Source organism: Ptychodera flava, chromosome 17, assembly GCF_041260155.1.
Source record: "Ptychodera flava strain L36383 chromosome 17, AS_Pfla_20210202, whole genome shotgun sequence".
In the NCBI taxonomy this organism is placed as follows: Eukaryota; Metazoa; Hemichordata; class Enteropneusta; family Ptychoderidae; genus Ptychodera; species Ptychodera flava.
In genome coordinates, this window is record NC_091944.1 from 29,772,807 (window position 1) to 29,793,809 (window position 21,003).

Here is a 21,003-nt window from a genome sequence, read left to right on the forward strand (position 1 = left end):
GCATGTTGCCATACCTGTTTTGTAAAGAGTATGTGGGCGCGTCATTTCACACCTAAAATGGTACATAATGTTTCGTTGATTACTACAGTTAGTCATTCAATGCATTACAAAGTATTGTATGTAAAGGATAAAATGTCTCATTTATTTGGAAAGCCAAGTAAACACAATAATTCTCGTAATCTTGGTTCTTCTCACGCCAGATTATTCACGGAAACATTAATCTTATATCCTTGAGAAACTAAGTGACATGACAGGGTCACCAAAAGATAAACATTGACACCACGACTGTATTGTAAGCAAGTCTTGATTGATTGACATAGATGGTAGTGAGATGATGAACAATTAACATAGATTGTCATAATAAATCATGGGTGTCCGTCCGGCTGGATATCCCTATATAAAGCATAAGTTTGAGAGGAAGTTGAATCACACTCAAAGAAGAATCATTGATCAGGATCCTTTTCAATAGATATGCATTGAAACCATACAGCCAACGAAATACGGTAAGTGACACAAAGTGATATACTCATAAAAATCCACAGTTTTTCTTGAAATAGTTTTGAGAAAGTCAAAGGAACGCTACAACTATTCTGATTATTTCGATCTGCTTAAGTCTAGGTAGCTGATTGATAAAGTATTGCTGCCCGTAATTTGAAAATTCCGTAATGAAACTGTCCATTTTTACACAGGCCGACATACATAAACCAGTGACAGATGATATGCCATTGCTCGTATCGACAGTTTTATGGAGCTACTGTTTCTAGTATAAATATATCTAACGTATCACTCTAAAATCCTGTGTTTGAAAACGAAAATTCCGTGTTGAATCAAATGCTGTTTTGTAGCTTGATTATACTGTGTCAGTGAAAACTACATTGCGGTAGACGAGATTACTAACTATAAGGCCGGTGACACGACCCAGTGTTCTGTTCGCAGTTAACACCAATCTCATTTTTACACATCGCGTTTTATGGCGCTGAAACACATACGTACACAAATCTTTCGTTGTGATATAACAACACTGCGCTTAATCTATCCAATCTGAAAGCTTGTTATTCACCGCTACCTTGTTTTAAACAACTGTAAAACTTAACAATAACTGAAATTTGCAAAATCAAAAACGATCGCAGCCTATCTATCCTTACTTGAAAATTATGTAACTGGAACTATAGATTTTTCATTTGGCCTTATATCAATTTTATAGCAGCTTAATTTGTGACGATACTTACGCAGATGTCCGTTGAATTACATGCTGATTGCTTATAATGATGCTTACTGTCAAAGAAGTTGAGCAATTAATTTCTTGCGGATTTCAAAGGAATAAGCAGTTGAAGTGATAACGGCTATAAAGAATCACCATCGCTTAAATCTCTTTCCAAGATTTAAGCGCGGTGCATGATGAACACAAGCGTTGATGAAATAATATCAAATGGGGAACTCAATTTATTTTATTTCATTTCAAAAATATTGATACGAATTTGTTTAAATCTACTGAATAATAGAAATGGTAGAATTGTTTTGCTTGTGATACCTCTGCCAGGTTTTTGCGTCTGACTGTGTTTATCTTTCATTCGTACGTTCGCACATTGTTCCCGTGATATATCGTTCAGGATCATAAGTAATTAAAACTCACAGCGTTTTACTTAACCTCCAACCGGTGCCCTCAAAAAACCGCAATCCCTCCGGAAAAACAGAGCAAAAATGAAAGTTTAGAAGTGAAAAAAATCAACGATGACATGGCGATTTAACCTCCCCGAACAGGATTAATTGCTGAAATGTGTTGTTGGAAGTTTGACCTGCTGATCCAGCCTAACAAAAATGTCAAGAAAAATCTGAATGTGAGTTGATATCGCCTAGAAACAGTTCCATGGCATATAGTGCAAATTTGTGCGCGCAGTCAAAATAGGGGTAAGAACCCCCATGCTTACTATCCTTAAGTACTGAGTCCCGTTTGTTATGCGTGGGTCCGTTCTGTTTGTAGATTAGATGGTAGAAAAATTTAATCTTTTAGACAATAGGTAAAGGTTACATTTCTGTGGATACAACCCTGGTGAGTGATATAGTGCGTCATACGTTACCTTGCCAAGGGTCAACGAATTTGGCTGAGATTCTAAATCACTGTGACTACGTACGTTGACTTGCGAACGACCCCGTGACATGTAGCATACATGCAGTGGCCATGTGCTAAGTTTTGTCATTTTGCCCAATAATATCAAAAGATCTTTACGTACTTTATTAGGAGCAACGCAGTGTCTATAACCGATGATTCAAAAGAGACTGTTTTGTTTGGAGATACAGAAAGAAAACAGTATGCGCAGGAAATGGTCTCTGATAGACCCAATCGGTCATCGACCACTGGCACTTGCCCGCCCTCACGCTTACGCTCTATTTTGCCTTCCTTTTTCATTTCAATATTTTCTGCGCTCTGCCTCATGTGTGGCAAGACAACCAATTAAGCTCTGAGCCGAAAAGACTTAAGCTTAGATTTCTAAATTTTCCATTTCCGTTTAATAAACCGGTGACATCATCAATGTGTTCTCGTTACGCACCACTATAATATACTTTATCGTTCGTTCGATATTTTTATATGAACATCAGAAATTGTATCTATGTCAACTAAAACCTCCGTTTGTTTGCAGTGGTAGTTGTCATCAGATAGGTCAGCCTTGCATAGCGACATCTAAATTTCCATCTGCCTGACTGGTGTGTAGCACAGCCGCCCTCCAATAAAATACTTATCATTAGATCATGACCGACTATAAAAGTGACGCGAGTGTTGTTTCATTCATGATTTACACCTGTAATAAGTGTAGGGATACATGACGTGCAGAACGGAACCACTGTTAGCTCTACACAGCTGATTGCTGACATTGCGGCTGGAGTGGTCAACACATAAGTACATGTACAGTTAACAAAGTTACATATTAAATATGTTTCTTTAGGACTTATAGAGGGTAATCTAGCACATTCAGGTAGCCCTAATTCGGACTTGCTTTGGAGACAAGATTGTTTTAACAACAGCGAATAGAAGAATAAATCGAAAAGTTCTCATTTTTCAATGATCTGAGGATTCTGACTTCATACACCACTTCATATCGTTCTGGTTTTTTTGTGTGTTTTTTTTTCTTTTTTTTTGATTGTTTGTTTGATTGTTTGTTTTTTTTGTAATAAAAAAGACACTAACCACTGTCCTTTCATTCTGCACTTATTTCTACATTCTAGTGGTAAAATGTTAAATAATCAAGCTTTTCGATTTCGTTTGGCGGTATCTGTTCGATGCATATGCTATCACTATGATTTATGGATTGGCAGGCATGCCTTGCTGCGTGAGGTCTCCTCATCATGGTAGCAGATGTCCACATGGGCTTCACGTGGATACCCCTGTATGATGCAGTTCCGTCTTATATAGAATAAAGTTCAGAACTCAACGTCCGGTGCCTCTTATCGACCATACTCAAATGGACCAAATTTCAAAGTCGACCATTGTTTACCAGACGAACAGGATACAGCTAACCTTAGATAATTAACGAAAAAAACACAAACTTTGGACTTCATGTTTTTGTTTTCGTTATTAAGAAACAATGACGCAACGAAGTCGAGAACTACCACAATAGTTCCAAACATTTCTGAAAGTAAATCAATGTTTGTCCGGCATTCACAGCCCTCAGTGCTCATTTTAAGAATTGTCTTAAATTTGTTGCACTTCATGGCAACGATCCCCTCGAGATCTTCTTTTCTTCTGTGTTGTTGTGCCCAATTTCGTTTGTTATACATCACAAGCGTTCGACCAAACGTTAGACTGTCGCCTACATGATTACTGTAATTAGTTGTGACTGAGCTATGGTCCCTTGCTGAAACACAATTAGGACCCATACTATTTGACCAGAAGTATGGTAAACGTGGGTAAATACAACGGATTTTGTCATCTATGACTGAATATTACGTCCGGGAGGATTTGAACAATTTGACATCTACTCTATTAGGCGAGATAACATATCTCAGACTAGGTCACCGCGTCTTTTGGGGAAACGTTATCTTTTACGCGCCTACTATCATTGAGATAGATTTATGAGGAGAGTGTAACCTAGGTACAAATCTCCAGGGATGAACCAACTCGACATCGCGGGTTTGGATGGGTGATCAAAATGAAGATATGCCATGTTTTCTACAACAGTGATCTTCTTCAGATCGGTCATTCTATAATTAATTTGACAGTTATACCCAGTTTATAACATCAGAGTCGATGATTTTTTAATATCAATTCCGTTTTATTATGATGTTAATCGCCCCTCCCCACTACGATGGCGGGCCCCTATAGAGAAGGCGTGTAGCTGTTCATGAGGTTAATACTCATAAGGTACCCATGTGGTTGTTCATGTGGACACATAGAGCTATACATGTGTTCCTCATGAACGCTGTCTGTTCGCATTGGCATATCACAGACAAGGAGGGTGTATATGCAGCATTCCCAAAGCTCAATCATGACATTTCTCATCCTGACATCGGTGAAGACTCACCCAGACCTCCCTCCTTATGGCTTTCAAGGTATACATTTTTTTCTTGCTATAGCCAACCCTACCATATCTTAATGTTTTTAACATTCAGACAATGCCATACAATATGTAGGAATAGATAAAAGAAGAATTTTCATATTGAAATATTTTAATTGTTAATTTAAAGAATGATAAGCTGACCAATTTTATTATTCATTTCAGATAAATTTTCATCACCTGTTGTATCTCTGACGGTAACTTGCAAGTGAAGGGAGTGTATACTTCAAAGACAGTCTCGACACACTGTGTAATTAAGTACAGAAGATCATATAAATATGGCAGTTCTCAAAGAAAGCAGCTCGAACGTTCAATCAAACCGTCCAGCTGGCGACAAAGATAACAGTGCTTCTCGGAATGACCGCCAGACCACCGTTCTGGACAAGGTAGATTCGTTAACCGTTTCTCGTAACCTTGATATGCAGAACTCTTTCGACCAGGACAGTGGTGCGAAATGGTCTGATACAGAGTCAACTGCATCCTCAGAGACTTCGTCAGGTTCGAGTTCCCCATCGACATATCATCCTAGGTACCGAAGAATTCCGAGCCAGGCGTCGAGTATCAGTTTGAGTGTACCCAGTGCAGAGTCCAGTGCATTCCCAAGTCGAGCGACCTCCCTAACCAATATCAGCATTGTGTCAGATGAATTATCACTTGGACCACCTGTCGAAAATGAGTCGAGCTTAACAGGCCTTGGTGTTCAAAACTTGGGTGAGTGATCTTACCATCGTTAACTGAAAAGACCAATAGGATCGTGATTTCTAAAGACAATTTTAGACATTTTAATAAGTCAAGTTTTGACGGAACAGGAATTTTCAGGTGGTAAATTGTTACCAGGACCCAGAATATTATTAGTGTACATAGCGCAGAGTCCAGTGTACAGTGGTATTTCTAAAATAAATTTAGTGTGTTTTTCTTTCATATTTTCAGATCCCAGTTTCACCGATCCAGCTAAAACTTTCGGGATTCAATTTGAAGAACAGGCGCCAAGGAGTGGAAGCAGTGACGAATCCGAACCAAGCAGTGTGCAGGCAAAGGCTACGGCTGACGAAGACACCCACGAATGTCTGACGGACGTGGAACAACAAGGTAACGTGAATAGTGAGGAGCAAGGAGGGAGTGTGGACGTTGAGGAGACACAGCCAGAGGAACAGGAGAAGGACGACGATCCGTGGAATAGCATACCAAATTTTGGAACCTCAAACAGAAAGAAATGGTCCGGTATGATACATTTTTATCCGGTCCTGTGTTTCTAAACATTTTTATTAATTTTACAATGACCTGGGTTGAAAGATTTTCCTTTTTAGTCATTTTCTGTGAGGCTGATGAGTAAACAAAAACTTGCTTTGAAATGAACTCTTTCAAATAATCATCCCCATTAAACATTGATGCGATGAAAATTCTTACTTAGTTTACCATTGCATGAAACAAACATAGTGGTAGCACATACAATTTTATCTGCTCTAGTCTTCTATAAGTAATTTTGCAATTTAAAACTTCTTTTGTCACTTATAGTGAATTTTGTGTTTCTTTTCCTCTTCAGATTTGACCACTTGTGGCAAAATCAAACGAGTCTTGTTGGATTACATCTGCAAACCATTGGCAGCGTTCACATGTCTTTATTTTTTCATTGTGGCCCTGGATTTGATGGGAGATGCCTTCACTCTGATTGGTGGATCTGCTGCTGGCGCCGCCCTGTCCGATAGTACGCTGCTGGAGAATCCTATCGTCGGCTTAATGATTGGCATGCTGGTCACTGTACTGTTACAAAGTTCTAGTGGCACCACTTCAATCATCGTATCAATGGTAGCGGCCGATAGTAAGTATACATGTTCTTTAAGATCTTTACAACAAGAATACTTAAGTAACTACTAGGGAGAGAGTGTACGATTGCATAGAGATGTACATAAAAGTATATGTATGTCGTACATTCTATATATAACATAAGCTTAATGAAAATGGAAATCAAAGCAAAATTAGAAGTTACTTACAGAACCCATTTTCTCGTTTCAATATTTGTATCGTAGTTATCCAAGTCCAAGAAGCAATTCCGATGGTGATGGGCGCTAACCTTGGTACATCAGTAACTAACACAATCGTGGCTGGTGGACAAGCAGGCGACAGGGAAACCTTCAGGCTTTCGTTTGCTGGTGCTACGGTACACGATTGCTTCAACTGGCTGGCTGTGTTAATACTGTTGCCACTGGAGTGTGTGTCTGGGTACCTCTACCATCTGACATCGGCTATCGTAGATTCATCCAATCTCCATCAAATAAGTGGCACAAACAAAATGTCGATTACCAGTCCAATAGTCGACTTAATAATACAGGTAAGGACTCTCAAAATGCATGTCCTGTGGTCTGCTTTTTGTCCGAAAAACAAGGTTTTGATAGGATAACTAATGAATTGTTGCTCTCCAACAACATGATATGCCGTTTACATTATAATTTAAAGTCAATTCACAAAAATTATGATACCGAATTTGAATCCAAGAACGAAACTTCACTGATTGTACATCAAATTAGGTATTGATATTTTGCTTTTTGCCGCTTCATGGTCCAAAATGCATCGCGGAAGTTAATTCCACTGATTGATATCCATTCTTAATTTGTATCATTTTATTTTGATACAGCTTGATATGAGCGTTCTTGAGAAAGTCGCTTTGGGAGAACTGGAACCCGGTGAAGAAAGCTTGGTCGACAGGTGGTGTATAGTTGGTGCCGAATATAATGGAACAGTTTTCTACGAGTATGATGAACTAGTAGCTGATTACTATGCAGACTACAATACTACAGCCACGGTCATAACTGACAGATGTAAGTATATGATAAACACAACCGTGCAAATTACTGCTTTGTCAAATGAAAGAATAACAAAATCAGCCAGATACTTAAATAAGCAATTATGTCTTCATATGAACATTTCGTTATCAAAGTACCCGGCAACTAACCAGTTATATTATGTTTCTTTTCTAAACAGGTAACTTTCTCTTCGCTTACTGTGACCTACCAGATGAGGTCATTGGTGCAATTATATGGTGTTCTCTCTGATTCTGCTGATGGCTTGTCTGTTGGGCATCGTGAAACTTCTGAGTTCCATGCTTCGGGGTAGCACAGCTGTAGCCACAAGAAAATTCCTAAATGCTGATTTTCCGGGACGCCTCTCGTGGTTGACGGGTTACCTATCCATATTGGTTGGCTGCTTGTTTACCATGTTACTGCAGAGTAGTTCCGTCTTCACATCTTTACTGACGCCACTGGTCGGGATGGGCATAATCACAGTGGACAGAATGTACCCATTAACCCTCGGCTCAAACATCGGGACTACATTTACTAGCCTCCTTGCAGCGTTTGCTAGCTCCAGCTCAGTGGACTTTGTCGAAGGGGTCCAGATTTCATTGTGTCACTTATTTTTTAATTATCGGGTATTTTACTGTGGTATCCAATTCCAATCACCAGAAGACCTCCGCTTGGAGGAGCAAAGTTTTTAGGCAATACTACAGCTAAATATCGTTGGTTCTCTGTAGCGTACATACTCACTGTATTTTTCATTATTCCAGCTATTGTGTTGGTTCTCTCTATCCTTGGATGGCAGTACCTTGCATTGGTGATGTCAATATCCGCCGCCATCGTTGTATTTGTAATCGTAGTGAACATCTTGCAAAATCGGTATCCCAAATGTCTGCCAAAGAAAATGAGGACATGGGACTTCCTACCAAAATTTATGCGTTCCCTAGAGCCATATGATAACCTTATTTCAAAGTGTGCGGTAGGTTGTAGAAAGTGTAAAAAGAAGTGTGGAATTGGTAAAGGCGATGATGCCTCCGACAGTGAAAAAGTAAGCGAAGGGAATGATAATAATTTAGAAGTAAAAATTACCATCGCTGGTGATTTGGGACAACGCAATGAGGCTTTCAGTATTGATGACGAGAGAGATAGCAATTGCGAGGTTCAAACCTCCACTGTAATAGATGTAGAAGGAGATATTAATACTGGGGCAAGGTCAAAGCAAAATGAGAACATTTCACAACTTTCAAATCATCATGACTCAGAGGTACCAGCCAGACTTGCCCAAAATGAACATATCCCGAATGACGATGTTTCACAGAGTAATGCAGTGGATACGTGATAGTATTGCAGTTTAGTATGCTTTTTATTTACATATGAACTTTAAGTTGCATACAAACCTTGCACATCTTCCTGTTACTTCTCTTTTCAAACAAGGTTAACAAAGAAGGTTATATTTACTCTTTTGGTACGAAACTGGAGCAAGATACCACAATATTTAGATTGTCAACGCACACTTTGTTACATGAGCTGATTGACAATGTCAAAAGAAAATGCCGAAATATTTTATCTGTAGAGAAATCTTGTACAATATATTCAAATTGTTTAAGAATGACAGAGCTGTAAACTACATTTTTGATAATAAAATACATCTTACAATCAAGTTTGAGTCGTTCAAGCTTAATAATGTCTTATATCGCTACATAGCAACGTTCATAGCAACGATATTGGGAAGACTTGCAAATTTTTATGATTGCTGGATTGGGACTCTTGTCCTTCATAAGATATTCCACTGTATGTTGAGATTACAGATACTGTCCCGAAAACAAATGGCCAACTACAAATATTAGCTTTTGCAGACATCTCTTGCACATTAAAAAAAAACCACTTTAACTATGTTGTGCTACTAGCTCGATGAAACGCATTCCATTTACACGAAAAAGGTCGTAACTTTGACCTTATAACCCCTGTACTTGGTAAATATCAATTTGATGAATCGGTTACATTGGTGACACACTCGTTATCTTTCAGACAGACACAAGATTTATGCGTCCTTTTTACGGGCCAAAATATTTAGGCTTTTTGTAAATTTAACGAGTATTTTTAATAATATGCGGATTTCATCCAAATTATTTCTACTGTGTATTGCGTATTTGATATCGATGTTACGATTGTGTCTGTTAGTATGACTGTGTGCATGGAAGTTCGTCTGCTTAATAGCATACCGTTGAGTCTCAGGTTCGTGTACACGGCATTGAGGCAGATAAGAATGACTGCTAAGAATAGCCAGTCTTAACGCGCCACCTGTGGATCCAGCGATTGTGGAATTTGAGATAACCTATGTGCTGTCGGTAATTCACAAGAGGTAATCCATTGATACAGCACTTCGCGCTTCTGTTGGTGTTCAGAGTACGACGGTCAAAGCCGTGAATAAATTTAGCGGTCGTCATCTATCACGATAACGACCGTTCAAACAGTGTGGCCATGACGTCATTCTATCAAGGCTGGGTGTAAGTTGGACGTAGGGTCACAAAATACCTACAACCACAACAGTTACTATATCAGTCCACTATGAACCGGCTGCTAATGAGTGTGGCAATCTAAAAGATTCCTCACGCATGCGCACCTCAGAACCTGGCATCTAAGGCTAAGCAAATTTCCTCCTGGCAGTACAACGGCGTGAAGAAGGATTAAAGTTGAAAATACCACCCGAGAGTAACGAAAGCATAAAATCTGATACTGAATGTACTATTTCTTAGACTCTGAAAGAGCAGTAAGATGCAAAACTTCTCATGTTGATAATAGAACCCTACGGTGTTCCTATGTTTCCTTGGTAACTGGTTTTAGTAAATTTCAAGCCATCGTCTCAAACATTCATGAACATTGGTCTGCAACAGACACGGCCCGTCATCTAACATACCAGCAATGTTAGGTTAAGCTTTTGTAGCGTCCAACAAGTCAGAATAGCTCCATGTAAATTGATAATCGTACTTTGTAGGTGAACAAATAACAAAGCAATATGCAGAATATTGAATGGATCACGAAGGTACCTGACACGGAGACTGAATAGCTGTAAATCATCACATGAGCTAATATTCCTGCATAGGTACATGTTATCTTCAGTCGAAAAAGAAATCGAATACCCGATAAACTACAATAAGCGGACTGTTCATGCCAAATTTCAGTGGAAATTAACATTGTTGTTTGTGCTGCAGCAAAGCAACAATTTATTTTTTATCTCTGGATGGACAACTGACAACGTGAGAATCTATCGTATTCTTGTGTACAGAGTGCATGGTGTTTAAAGTATTCATGCAGGTCATACACGCAGTCTGAGTGACGGTTGCCATGGTGGACAGCGTTGACAAGGCTTATTAAATATTATTTATAATAATATACCGTTTCAAAAAATCATTAATCACCATAAACTCAGGTCAGACTTTGGTAGTTTGTGCTCTTGTTTCTATTTATATCGTTTGAAAATTTAGGTCTCTGAAGGTAAAGAAGAGATGACGTCATTTGTTCCATCATATGTTGACCCATCACCATTCTGTATGGTCTGAGACCCTTCACTGAGTAGAGTTGTAGCACATAAATATGGTGGACGTTAGACTTTGTTTACTACCATTCATTGAAGAATAGTGCCTTGAACTGTTTGGTCTTGTAAACTGACTGTCAGTCTTCACATGATTGCTTATGAACCAGCGCAAGAAAAATAACGTTCCATTAATTATATCACAAAGAGGCGTTTTATTTTTCCTTTCACCTCAACGTCTTTGCCATTGATTTCAGTGATATTCACTCAATTGATTACTTATGACAAACCATCTTTGGTAAACCATTCTGAATTTTGTTCACTCTAACCCTAACAGCAAATTTTGCAGGAGTTTCAGATACGAAAGAAGAAAGTATCCTATGAGTATCTGTTCACCCTTGGGTCTCCCTAATCCATATTAAATGAATACATTATACGATAAAATATATGTAAGACAATCACCGAATTATATCTAGACCTCGACGGTTATGTTGTTACATTACGGGTTTTTTATTCCTGATACCTAAAAAACAAATCTACACGAGTCCTGGCGGGTTACGCACATTATATGAATGAACAATTCCGCATTAATATAGTGCCTCTTAATCTTTACCGCTGTTATCAGTATATGTGCTTGACACTGTCATGCTTACGTCATCGATATGGTACGGATCTTTATATCAGATATGTAAGACCGCACTTTGACATTATTAAAAATTAAACATTTCTTTAAAAAAACGCCAGTTTCGATAATATATAACTTCCTTTGCTATTACCGACGACAGAACAGCGCACGGGTTTAGGGGCACGGTGACCTAACATGACCCGACGATCACCCTGTTGTCATATGGGACGCTGATACAGTTTGCGATCTCGGAGATTTGATTCAATTGCATTGACTTGTAAGTATTCATTGTCAATATTCATTTCTTACTGACAAGTCACACAATGTCGCATTTGAAAAGAATAGGCACAATGTCTTCCTTTAGATGTCTAGATCATGAACAAAAACGTCATGTACCAGTAAGGGCACAAACAATCGGTACTCCGGGTCAAACTTATTTAAAGTGTATTAGAGAAAAACTGTTGATTCGTGAGTTTCGCCATTGTGCTGAAACTAATTCTACGACAAAAGACAACGTTTGTAAAACAGCAGGCTGTGAACAAAACTACATTTTTACATTACAAAGACTAGTCGTCAATCATGCCACCAGGATAATAAACATAATTATCATGGGTACCCTGCTCGTTGGTAATCTTGGTTAAAGATTATCAACCGATTTTTAAACTGAGCACTGTTTGCTGTACGCACTTAAATGTCTTCTAACTCAACACGAATATGAAAACTGTACTATTTTAACGTCTAATTCGGATTCAAAGCTGACGATTTCTGCAATATCTTGAAATGACGAATTAGTATGACACATGTGAGTGAGAAAAATAACCAAAATCTTCTTCCCCTACGGAGTAAAGCGAGCTTTTATCAGTATGCCAGGGTTATTATCTCATTTGTGAACGGCCGTTGCGTCTAAAGTCATGACAGTGTACAGACTGTCAACATGTACATGCTACATAAAATTAAACTTTGGCGATCTGATATTGTCAGCGTTTAGTTTATTCTGAGAATTTTAAATTACTTTTTCCTTTGGGGACATTGACTTTGAGGGTCTCAAATTGGTTTAAATTTACTATTTGTCTCTCTGCATTTCTCACTTCATTCCAATACTCCGGCTTTCCTGACTTCTTATGAGCTGGATCAATTTCTATATTTTGGCCAAATCTACTACCATGCAGTCTTCTAACAGATAGTCTTTGTTAACATTATCTAATGGAGCCAATTCGGGGCACGCCTGAGCGATACAACTTTATCACAGGTCACATGATGACGTAAGTTCACGAATCTCATTATCAAATGAAATAGATGACTCATTTTTGGGTTAGCAAGTTACAGTTTACGTGCAGCCTCTACTTTGTGGCTGTAAAATTGCTTGTCGGTAACTTCTTGAGACAAGGTAGGGTTCGAATGCAATTTTTAAGAGGGAGGAAAGTATCTACAAAAAATTAAATACAGAGCAAAAAACTGGCATATTTGGACTGCCTATCCAGACACGATTTTTGATGCTTTTTTCTTCCTGAAACCAGCTTAGATATTCTTCTAACGTTTTGAAATTTTATGTGGTTGACATAAGAGTTTCAGTTGTTACTCAACTGACAGGTTGTCCCTGTATGTTGAACTTCTTGCCTGAAGCTGCATAATTGATAAAAGTAAATGGTTAAGGATGTCACTCTATCATCTTATTGAAGCCAGACTGGTTCTCGGTATACCCTACCGAGAAATTTCACATCGTGTTATGTTTGTTAATTTTTCGTAAATCGAAATTCGGGCATTATGTAGCCAATCTTTCACCAAAATTACAGTAATTTTGTATGACTTCCATCGGATGAACACATGCCAAATTCAAGTGTCACCGAGAGTCGCATCTTAATTCTTCTGACAGAAACTTCACATTAACCTTGGGAACTCTGCTGCAGAGCAACAGTGGTATTGGGTTAGAATGAAACCGAATGAAACTCCCTGTCATTACCCGAAGTCTAACATGATGGGTAAGAGAATAAACCAAAATAAAAGATAGTACCTCTCGACCGACACCATGATATGTGAAACTCACAATTTCATTATTTGAATCTCAAATCAAATAAGGGGCCATATGAACAGCATGATACAGAAACTTGAATTAATCACTGATTAAAGCAACTGTTTTGATGTAAGCTTTAGGAGTGTCACAGGGATTGACGTCATTACAACCAGCGGGGGCGCATTTAGTAGTGTCATCGTACTTCCAACAATGACCGGATACTCCCCTTTTAGCACGCATCTACGTCACACCCGGCTGGCCGTATGACCTTTTTGTTGATATTTCTCTGGACATCGACTCAATGAATGCGGTTAAGTCCATTTTATAAACAGAAAACCTAATCTCGCAGAGAGATGGTGGATAAACTTCAAGATACTTTTCTCAAAGTATACGACACTGCCCTTTCAGAACAATAGTACACTCATCTTTCTCATCCATTACTGATTTCAAACCGGATCTCCCCGCAAAGTTCTAAAGTTTAGGGTGTTCCTATTAAGGTGACACCTTGTAAATAATTGATTGATTTGACTGAATATATATATATCGAGAAGCCCTTGGCGCGAACGCACGCTGCCTGCAATAACGAATTATTGGCTAAAATTACCACATCAGTCACTGAACCCTGCTTTACCGTTCTAGTGAGAACATTTTGATATTAAGGTAAGATACTTACAAAACATCAATGTAGTATTATGTTAAATCACCACTGAAACTTTGGGTACCGATTAGTAATTACTGCAGTAAACAATTACTTTCATCAATTCAATCTTGCGATGGATAACGATAGTCACATATATTGACAAGGTGCCATAAATGGTAGTGTTTTTAAAATAGGTTTAAACAAGGAACACATTCGCATTAATTCACAATCCGATACAAAATAGGTTTAAGGTATCTACTGTAATAATAACGATAATGCCATGTTCCTCTTTTGTAAACAGAGATGCTGAATATACAGCATTTGGCTCGATTATAGTTCCAAGTTTAAGGTAGAATACGCCTCGGGGACAGAAATTTGGACTATAAGATATTATTAATTTTCTTCTTATCTACCACCTGTGGGGGTTCATTTTAAACAGCTCTTGGCCAAAGAACAGTTTTCACCGTCATAGTTTTTCGAAAATCGAAAATTTATTTTTCCTCATAGAATTAACACAGCAATAGTGGCCATTTTAAATATCGGGAAATCTTAGATAATCTGTCTCTCTAGAACCAAATTTTACATAAAGGCAAAAAACCCGTCAAATCAAGCAAATTACGATATAGCTAATCCTTTCAGACCATGCTTAAGTATGGTGTGGATACAAAGAGACACGGAGAAACAAGATACATGTCCAATACAGACGGAAAAAAAAATCCGTGACAACCATCTCCAAACCAGGAATGATTATTCGAAGCAAATTATACTTGTTCTTCATATCTATTGTGCACTTCCGTCAAGTACTTGTGGACCTGAAGTTTTGCCTACTTAACCCTTCAATTTCGACGTTTCAAGGGAAAGACTCTGTCATATTTGATCAATTACGTCATATTTATTCATCGTATTGACACCGTCTGACTTATCAAATATACGGCCCCTTCGGTTTTGATCTTTGTGGTTTTGTTATTATTGAAGTTTGGCGACATTTCATAGCTATACATACCGTTTTACCTTGGACAAAGTGGTGCAATTTTAATCTCCATCGACAATCTTGGTAAATCTTTTGAACGTTCACCGACATAGCCAATTTTCTGATCCTTGAAACAGCTTTGGTCCTTCCTTTTTTCGAATAACTGTAAACTTGTCCCAAAAAACTGTTTCTTTCTTCTTTTTTTGTTAAATATGTTTATTTACTGTTTAATAAAGTTACAATATCTCGTATACATTCATTAATTGTACAAATACAAACGCCATTTCAAAAATTCGCTATAATATAATAATCAGCAAAGCGTATAGGACTATAGAGCTAGCAATGCTCCTATTAGTGCAATATTTTTTTCCAAAGTGTATAAAATTTTTTGTATCTGTTACATGTATGAGTTGAATAAATAAATATTTATAGAAAATGCCGTATGATAAGACAGGTTTCATGCTTCCACTGTTATTTCTAGAATTAGCCCAAGCAGCAAAAATACAATATTTTGCAATTGTAATTATAAGATTGACAAATCTGACTAGGGAGGATTCCTGAAGAGGTTTGTACCCTTATACAATGTTATGGAAATCTACATCTATATGGATGCCAAGTTTACTTAGAAGACCTTTGATATGTTCCAAGAAATTTCCGAGCTTTTTACAATATAAAAAAATATGTTGGTAGGAATCAGATACTTTACAAACTGTACAATTATCACTATTTTCAATTCTCCACTTGAGGAGATTGCAACCATTTGGGAGAATATTGTGTAAAATCTTAAAATTGAACTCTGCCAGCTTTCTATCATATGTTAGCCCTATAGTTTGGTGAATCCAAATAGTGCTCCACTCGGAAGGAGAATAAGATTTAATATACTGATTACAAATATGTTCTCTGTAGGAAGGTATAAAACGCTTCCGTAAGAAGGCTTGATAGTAATATTTAGTGGTGAGTTTTAAAAGCTTTTGTGAAAACAGGAATTTTCTTCCAGAAACTAGAAGAAAACTAGGGGTACGGTGAAATACATCTATTCGTGTCCCTTGAAGTTTTCTTTTCCAGTTAGAGGCTATAGCTTTTTTGACAATAGCTAAATCAGGAATCCAATTTCTTTTATCTTTCACTTTACTTAAGACACAATGAGATTCAATAGAACCTGTATTCCAGTCTACAATATCATTTATAATTACATATATAATCTCAGAATTAATCAATTTCTCAAAAAACAGGCACTGACCAAAAAACTGTTTCGGTGATAGTCAGACACAACTGAAATTTTGAAGCGTGTTTTAATTCTGTTTCTTATGAATAAACAACCAGCGTATTGCCAAAGTGATGACCTTTCGATACGCCTGATAATCATCTCCATTCTGAAAGGAACGGCTGGTTTGACTGTCTGTCTGTATAATAACTAACATTCTGTTTGTTCCAGACAGAGAGACTTTACATAATTGCAATCAACTAATATTGGCACGTACTCAAACGTCAGAGGTCTACAGTCATCCACAGGGTCACACAGGTCACGACAAGACGTTACCATGGACAACGACCATGAGGAGGATACCTGGGAAACATTTACAGGTTCTCCGAATACAGGAGCAGAAGATACCGGTCATCCTTTGCTGGACCCGGGGTCACCCTCAGGTGCATTTTCACCTTCAAGTTCAACTCCTAGTAAGCAAGGTTTCGGTTTTTGTTTCTAAATTGTATATTAGGAGTTCAAGTTTGTGTTCATAAAATGTTACATTATCCATTAACCCCCTTGACTATCATATAAAAATGCTGAGGAATAGCTTTGAAAAAGCCAGGGCGACTGGTCAACTGTACCCAAAACGAACAACTTTCTTTCTTCAAAATGTTTAATTATACAAAGCATTTACAGGAAGTGAGTGCCTTCAGAAGTGACAGAGATTTTACTTAAAATCTTATAAGTGAATTTGTAGGTAAGGTATTAGCTAGGGAGACCTTTGCCTGTCGAAGTGTTTGTCATGCATGCTGCCCACAGTACAGTACCCCAGCCTGATTACAACTATTTTCCTAATCTCAACTTCGAAACTATGAACCGTATAATGCCATCGTAACACGCACAGCATAACGTCCAGAAACAGAGAATATAAATACAAAATCAGAAGCTAATTTGCACAAAAAAAATGGATCTTAACTTTTGCATTACATTAAAATACCATGTTAATAAATTCACAGGCGGAATAAGTACATGGTTGTGACAACAAGAAAACTTTCTCGTGCGTTGTGAATGGTAATGTTTGCCAAGAAAGTTTAATATGGGTTTGAAGAAACTATCACGATTACAGAACAAAACTGCCTCGATGATTTTTTGCTACACTACCCCTTTGTTATGGATATTAGTGTGTAACGATTCTAGTCATAATTCTAGAGTAGCCAAGTAGCAAAGTAATGGCTTTTTGAAGTCTAAATAAACTACCAAGTCGACAGCAATAGTTTTGGGAACTGCACAGAGAATCTCCTTGATAGCTTTGGATAGTTTCAATTCAACGCAATATTTTATTTCAGAACCAAGAGAACCTGACGAGGAAACGACTTTACTCACAGTTGACGGTGAACCAAGACCAGAGTACCCGGATGAAACCCAGCCAACACAGAGCGAAGCAGCAGATGCAAGGGATAATGAAGATGACTCCACGCTGCCAGTGTCAGTACCGCCGGTTGAAGAGTCAGCGAGCATGCCTGAAGATCAAACAGCAACAGAACCTGGCAGTGCTGTTAATCATCACGACGATCAAAATAGGGGAGACTCTGAAGTTATCAGTAACATATCTGGTGGAAGTGGAAGAGATCATGATGATGAAGATACTGAAGTTAACGAAGACGGGGAGAGGGAAGAAGGAGAAGCCCTAGAAGGAGAGGGGGAACAACCGGATCCGTGGAGTTTGGCACCAGACTTCACAGGCGATGATAAACCAAAGTGGTCGGGTAAGGATATATATCCCGTTTTTTTTTACGTAAACATGCAACCTCTCTTAAACGTATTTATTTGAATCGCAGGTTGCTCGTTAAAGTACACGAGTTGGAAGGTTTCTAATTCAAATGTATACGGAAGGACATATTATCTGCTGAGTCTAATGAATAACCAGTGACAAATCAATTCCAATGAGATTGCAAAAACAGTGTTTCTTTAGACTTTCGTTGATGGTTGATGGCAAGTTGAAAAAAGCTGAAAAGAATTCTACAGATGATGCCTTGTAAAATTTTCCTTCTGTAGTATGATGAAATGTTACCAGGAGCCGTCCTTGTTTACAGAATTAAGTACTCGCGGCAAAGTACGGCGAGTTTGTATCGAGTGGATTGGAAAAGCTTTAGGTATATGCGCTTGCATATACTTCTTCATCGTCGCCCTGTCATTGATGGGAGATGCCTTCACTCTGATTGGTGGATCTGCTGCTGGTGCTGCCCTATCAGACAGTTCGCTGCTAAAGATTCCAATCGCAGGCTTGATGATTGGTATGCTGGTCACTGTACTATTGCAGAGCTCTAGCGCCACCACATCCATCATCGTTTCAATGGTAGCATCTGATAGTAAGTGTGATTTTCAATCAGTCTACAGATCATCTTCTGTCATTCATTGTGTAAGACGGAATATATTATGGTTCTCTTGCAATTCAAATCATTGTAATAATTTGCACGGATTTCACCCTCATAATTGCTGATTTTGCTGCATATTAAGTGACAGATATTCTGACTCTCAAACTTTTACAATTCTTTTCCGATAAACCACTTGTGGGGTTAATTTTAGAGCTCTTGGTGCAGACAACTTTTTACCGGCTTACTTTTTCGAAATTTGAAAATTTTATTGTTCCCCATAGAGCTAACACAGGGATGGCGGCCATTTTGAATTTTAAATATCGGTAAATCTTGGGTTGTTTCTCTAGTACCAAAATTTGCACGGTGACCCCCGATATTTATTCTTGATTTTGAAAGCGAATGGCTGAAAGATTCCTTACGGATTTTGAGCGAAAGTTGAAGTCTTTCACTTTCGAGGCGCATACTACCTTAATAATACGCCTTGCAGCTCCTACGTGAAACTTAAATGCGAAACCCAGAAAACGACCCTACATTAATGCGTGTTTTATTTTCTTCTAGTCATAAACGTGCCTGAAGCAATACCAATGGTAATGGGTGCTAACCTGGGTACATCGGTGACCAATACGATCGTTGCTGGTGGACAGGCAGGCGACAGGGAGACCTTCCGTCGTTCTTTTGCTGGCGCTACCGTCCATGACTGTTTCAACTGGCTGGCGGTGTTAGTGTTACTACCAATTGAATCTATCTCCGGATATCTGTACCATTTGACAACAGCCATCGTAAAGGGATCAAACTTACAGCAAATTGGAGGAGCAGATCGAGTAAAGATATCGGATCCAATAACAAAGCTAATCATTCAAGTAAGTATAAGTATAAGAACTGAAACTGGAAGTCGTATTCTGCAACTGTCAATTTTTTGTTTTCATTTTGATTATTCAATCAAATTGAACCCAAAGTAATTCAGACAATTGTAAAATTTACAACAAGAGGAAAATGCAATAATAATGAAATATATCAGATATCAGGAACGACTGTGAAAATATCCTCTGTGAGAGATCTTGGAGTAATAAACATTCCTATTAGCTCAAATACAAACATGCCGACAAATGTTATTGTTTCAAATACGCATATATTTGAAGGCAGATACTTAAGAATAACATTAACAGATTATCAAGCAAGAAATAAACATGTTGAAGGAGGAAAGGTTGACAACCTATTTTGTGGGTGAACTAATTTGTGGTTTTCTGGCAACAACATGACATGTCTTGCATACTCTGAATGCAGGTAAAAGACATATAAACCAAGTGACGAATGACTTTGTAGAGTGTTATTTCTGAGGTGAAATCTCCACTCTGCTGATGAGTTATTATAACGTGCATGATTTCTTTCTCCCTGAAGCTAGACCTACAGGCACTCGAAAAGATTGCATTAGGCGAGGAGCTAACGGGTGATGAATCTTTTGTGAAGAGATGGTGCGTCACTGAAGAGTACTACTATAATGAGACAGTTTATGACGCTAACGGAACACTGTATAACTACACCACGGTCCACAGTTACACTAAGTATATCGAGAGGTGTAAGTAATATCATGTCACTGACCTGTGAGCCACATACATTCCAATGAAATATTATGCATTTCAATTTAACTATTTGCTAGTTGCAGCGAGAACTTTCCTTACCGTAATATGGGTCCCTTCATATAAGTGCCTTGCAAGTATTTAACTAATATAAAACAAAGACATAAATCCAAAGCGACATTTAGGAAAAGTATACCGAGTGTAGGTTTACAACTGATTTTACAAAGTAATAAACTGATCGTTCGCAAATTATGTGCACAAAACATTCATAATTGTCTTTCGTTTGATCTAAATATACCAATTATCAATCTGTTTGTTGAACCACACTAGATCCAGGATAGTCCAGTCAGTCTACGGGATGTTTGCATCCAATCCACCACAAATTGCAACAGAATATTTTTCTGCAAAATGCATTTGTTGTTCTTGGTACCTCAGACTCCAAAATGCATTCTGAACAAAAAAAAAATCTGTTGCTATTTATGGTGGGTCTAACCCCATTTTGACTGGGCTAGTATAAATCTATAGGCACTGACTTTATCGTTTGTCTGATACGTTTCAAATGTCACCCTTTCTTCTATGAAACAGAAACAAGTGATATATAAAGTGTCATTAACATTTCTGTCGCCACAATTTGCCAGCCTAAGAATATCAAATTGTGTTGACGTCGATGTTCCGTGACTTACCGTACCATTACCAATAATGAAACCTTAATTCTCCACAGGTAAATTCCTCTTTGCATACAGTG

The 21,003-nt window shown here is 38.1% G+C and overlaps 2 protein-coding genes across 4 annotated transcripts; both read left to right on the top strand.

The window, feature by feature from the left end:
* Positions 1 to 373: 373 nt before the first annotated feature.
* Positions 374 to 8,999, top strand: LOC139116015 (sodium-dependent phosphate transport protein 2A-like). Of its 3 annotated transcripts, XM_070678513.1 has the most exons (8): positions 424 to 503; positions 1,762 to 1,908; positions 4,716 to 5,261; positions 5,481 to 5,771; positions 6,094 to 6,369; positions 6,578 to 6,879; positions 7,183 to 7,366; positions 7,530 to 8,999. In XM_070678513.1, the coding sequence occupies exons 3-8, from the start codon at positions 4,829 to 4,831 to the stop codon at positions 7,598 to 7,600; spliced, it is 1,557 nt and encodes a 518-aa protein (XP_070534614.1). In that variant the 5' UTR covers positions 424 to 503; positions 1,762 to 1,908; positions 4,716 to 4,828; the 3' UTR covers positions 7,601 to 8,999. The 3 variants fall into 3 exon arrangements, with proteins under 3 accessions (XP_070534613.1, XP_070534614.1, XP_070534615.1); XM_070678512.1 differs by lacking the exon at positions 1,762 to 1,908 and having other exon boundaries at positions 374 to 503; XM_070678514.1 differs by lacking the exons at positions 424 to 503; positions 1,762 to 1,908 and adding an exon at positions 4,386 to 4,545.
* Positions 9,000 to 16,561: 7,562 nt separating this feature from the next.
* LOC139116521 (sodium-dependent phosphate transport protein 2B-like) lies at positions 16,562 to 20,367 on the top strand. The gene is made up of 5 exons (XM_070679133.1): positions 16,562 to 16,794; positions 17,653 to 18,072; positions 18,400 to 18,675; positions 19,240 to 19,541; positions 20,080 to 20,367. The coding sequence occupies exons 1-5, from the start codon at positions 16,659 to 16,661 to the stop codon at positions 20,263 to 20,265; spliced, it is 1,320 nt and encodes a 439-aa protein (XP_070535234.1). The 5' UTR covers positions 16,562 to 16,658; the 3' UTR covers positions 20,266 to 20,367.
* The last annotated feature ends 636 nt before the right edge of the window (positions 20,368 to 21,003 follow it).

Bases quoted from the DNA above. Each gene is read 5' to 3' on its own strand.
- LOC139116015 (XM_070678512.1), top strand. From the start codon at position 4,829: ATGGCAGTTCTCAAAGAAAGCAGCTCGAACGTTCAATCAAACCGTCCA. The intron at 5,772-6,093 runs GTATGATACATT...TTTCCTCTTCAG, and splicing joins AAACAGAAAGAAATGGTCCG to ATTTGACCACTTGTGGCAAA. The intron at 6,370-6,577 runs GTAAGTATACAT...TTTGTATCGTAG, and splicing joins ATCAATGGTAGCGGCCGATA to TTATCCAAGTCCAAGAAGCA.
- LOC139116521 (XM_070679133.1), top strand. From the start codon at position 16,659: ATGGACAACGACCATGAGGAGGATACCTGGGAAACATTTACAGGTTCT. The intron at 18,073-18,399 runs GTAAGGATATAT...CCTTGTTTACAG, and splicing joins TGATAAACCAAAGTGGTCGG to AATTAAGTACTCGCGGCAAA. The intron at 19,542-20,079 runs GTAAGTATAAGT...TTCTCCCTGAAG, and splicing joins TAACAAAGCTAATCATTCAA to CTAGACCTACAGGCACTCGA.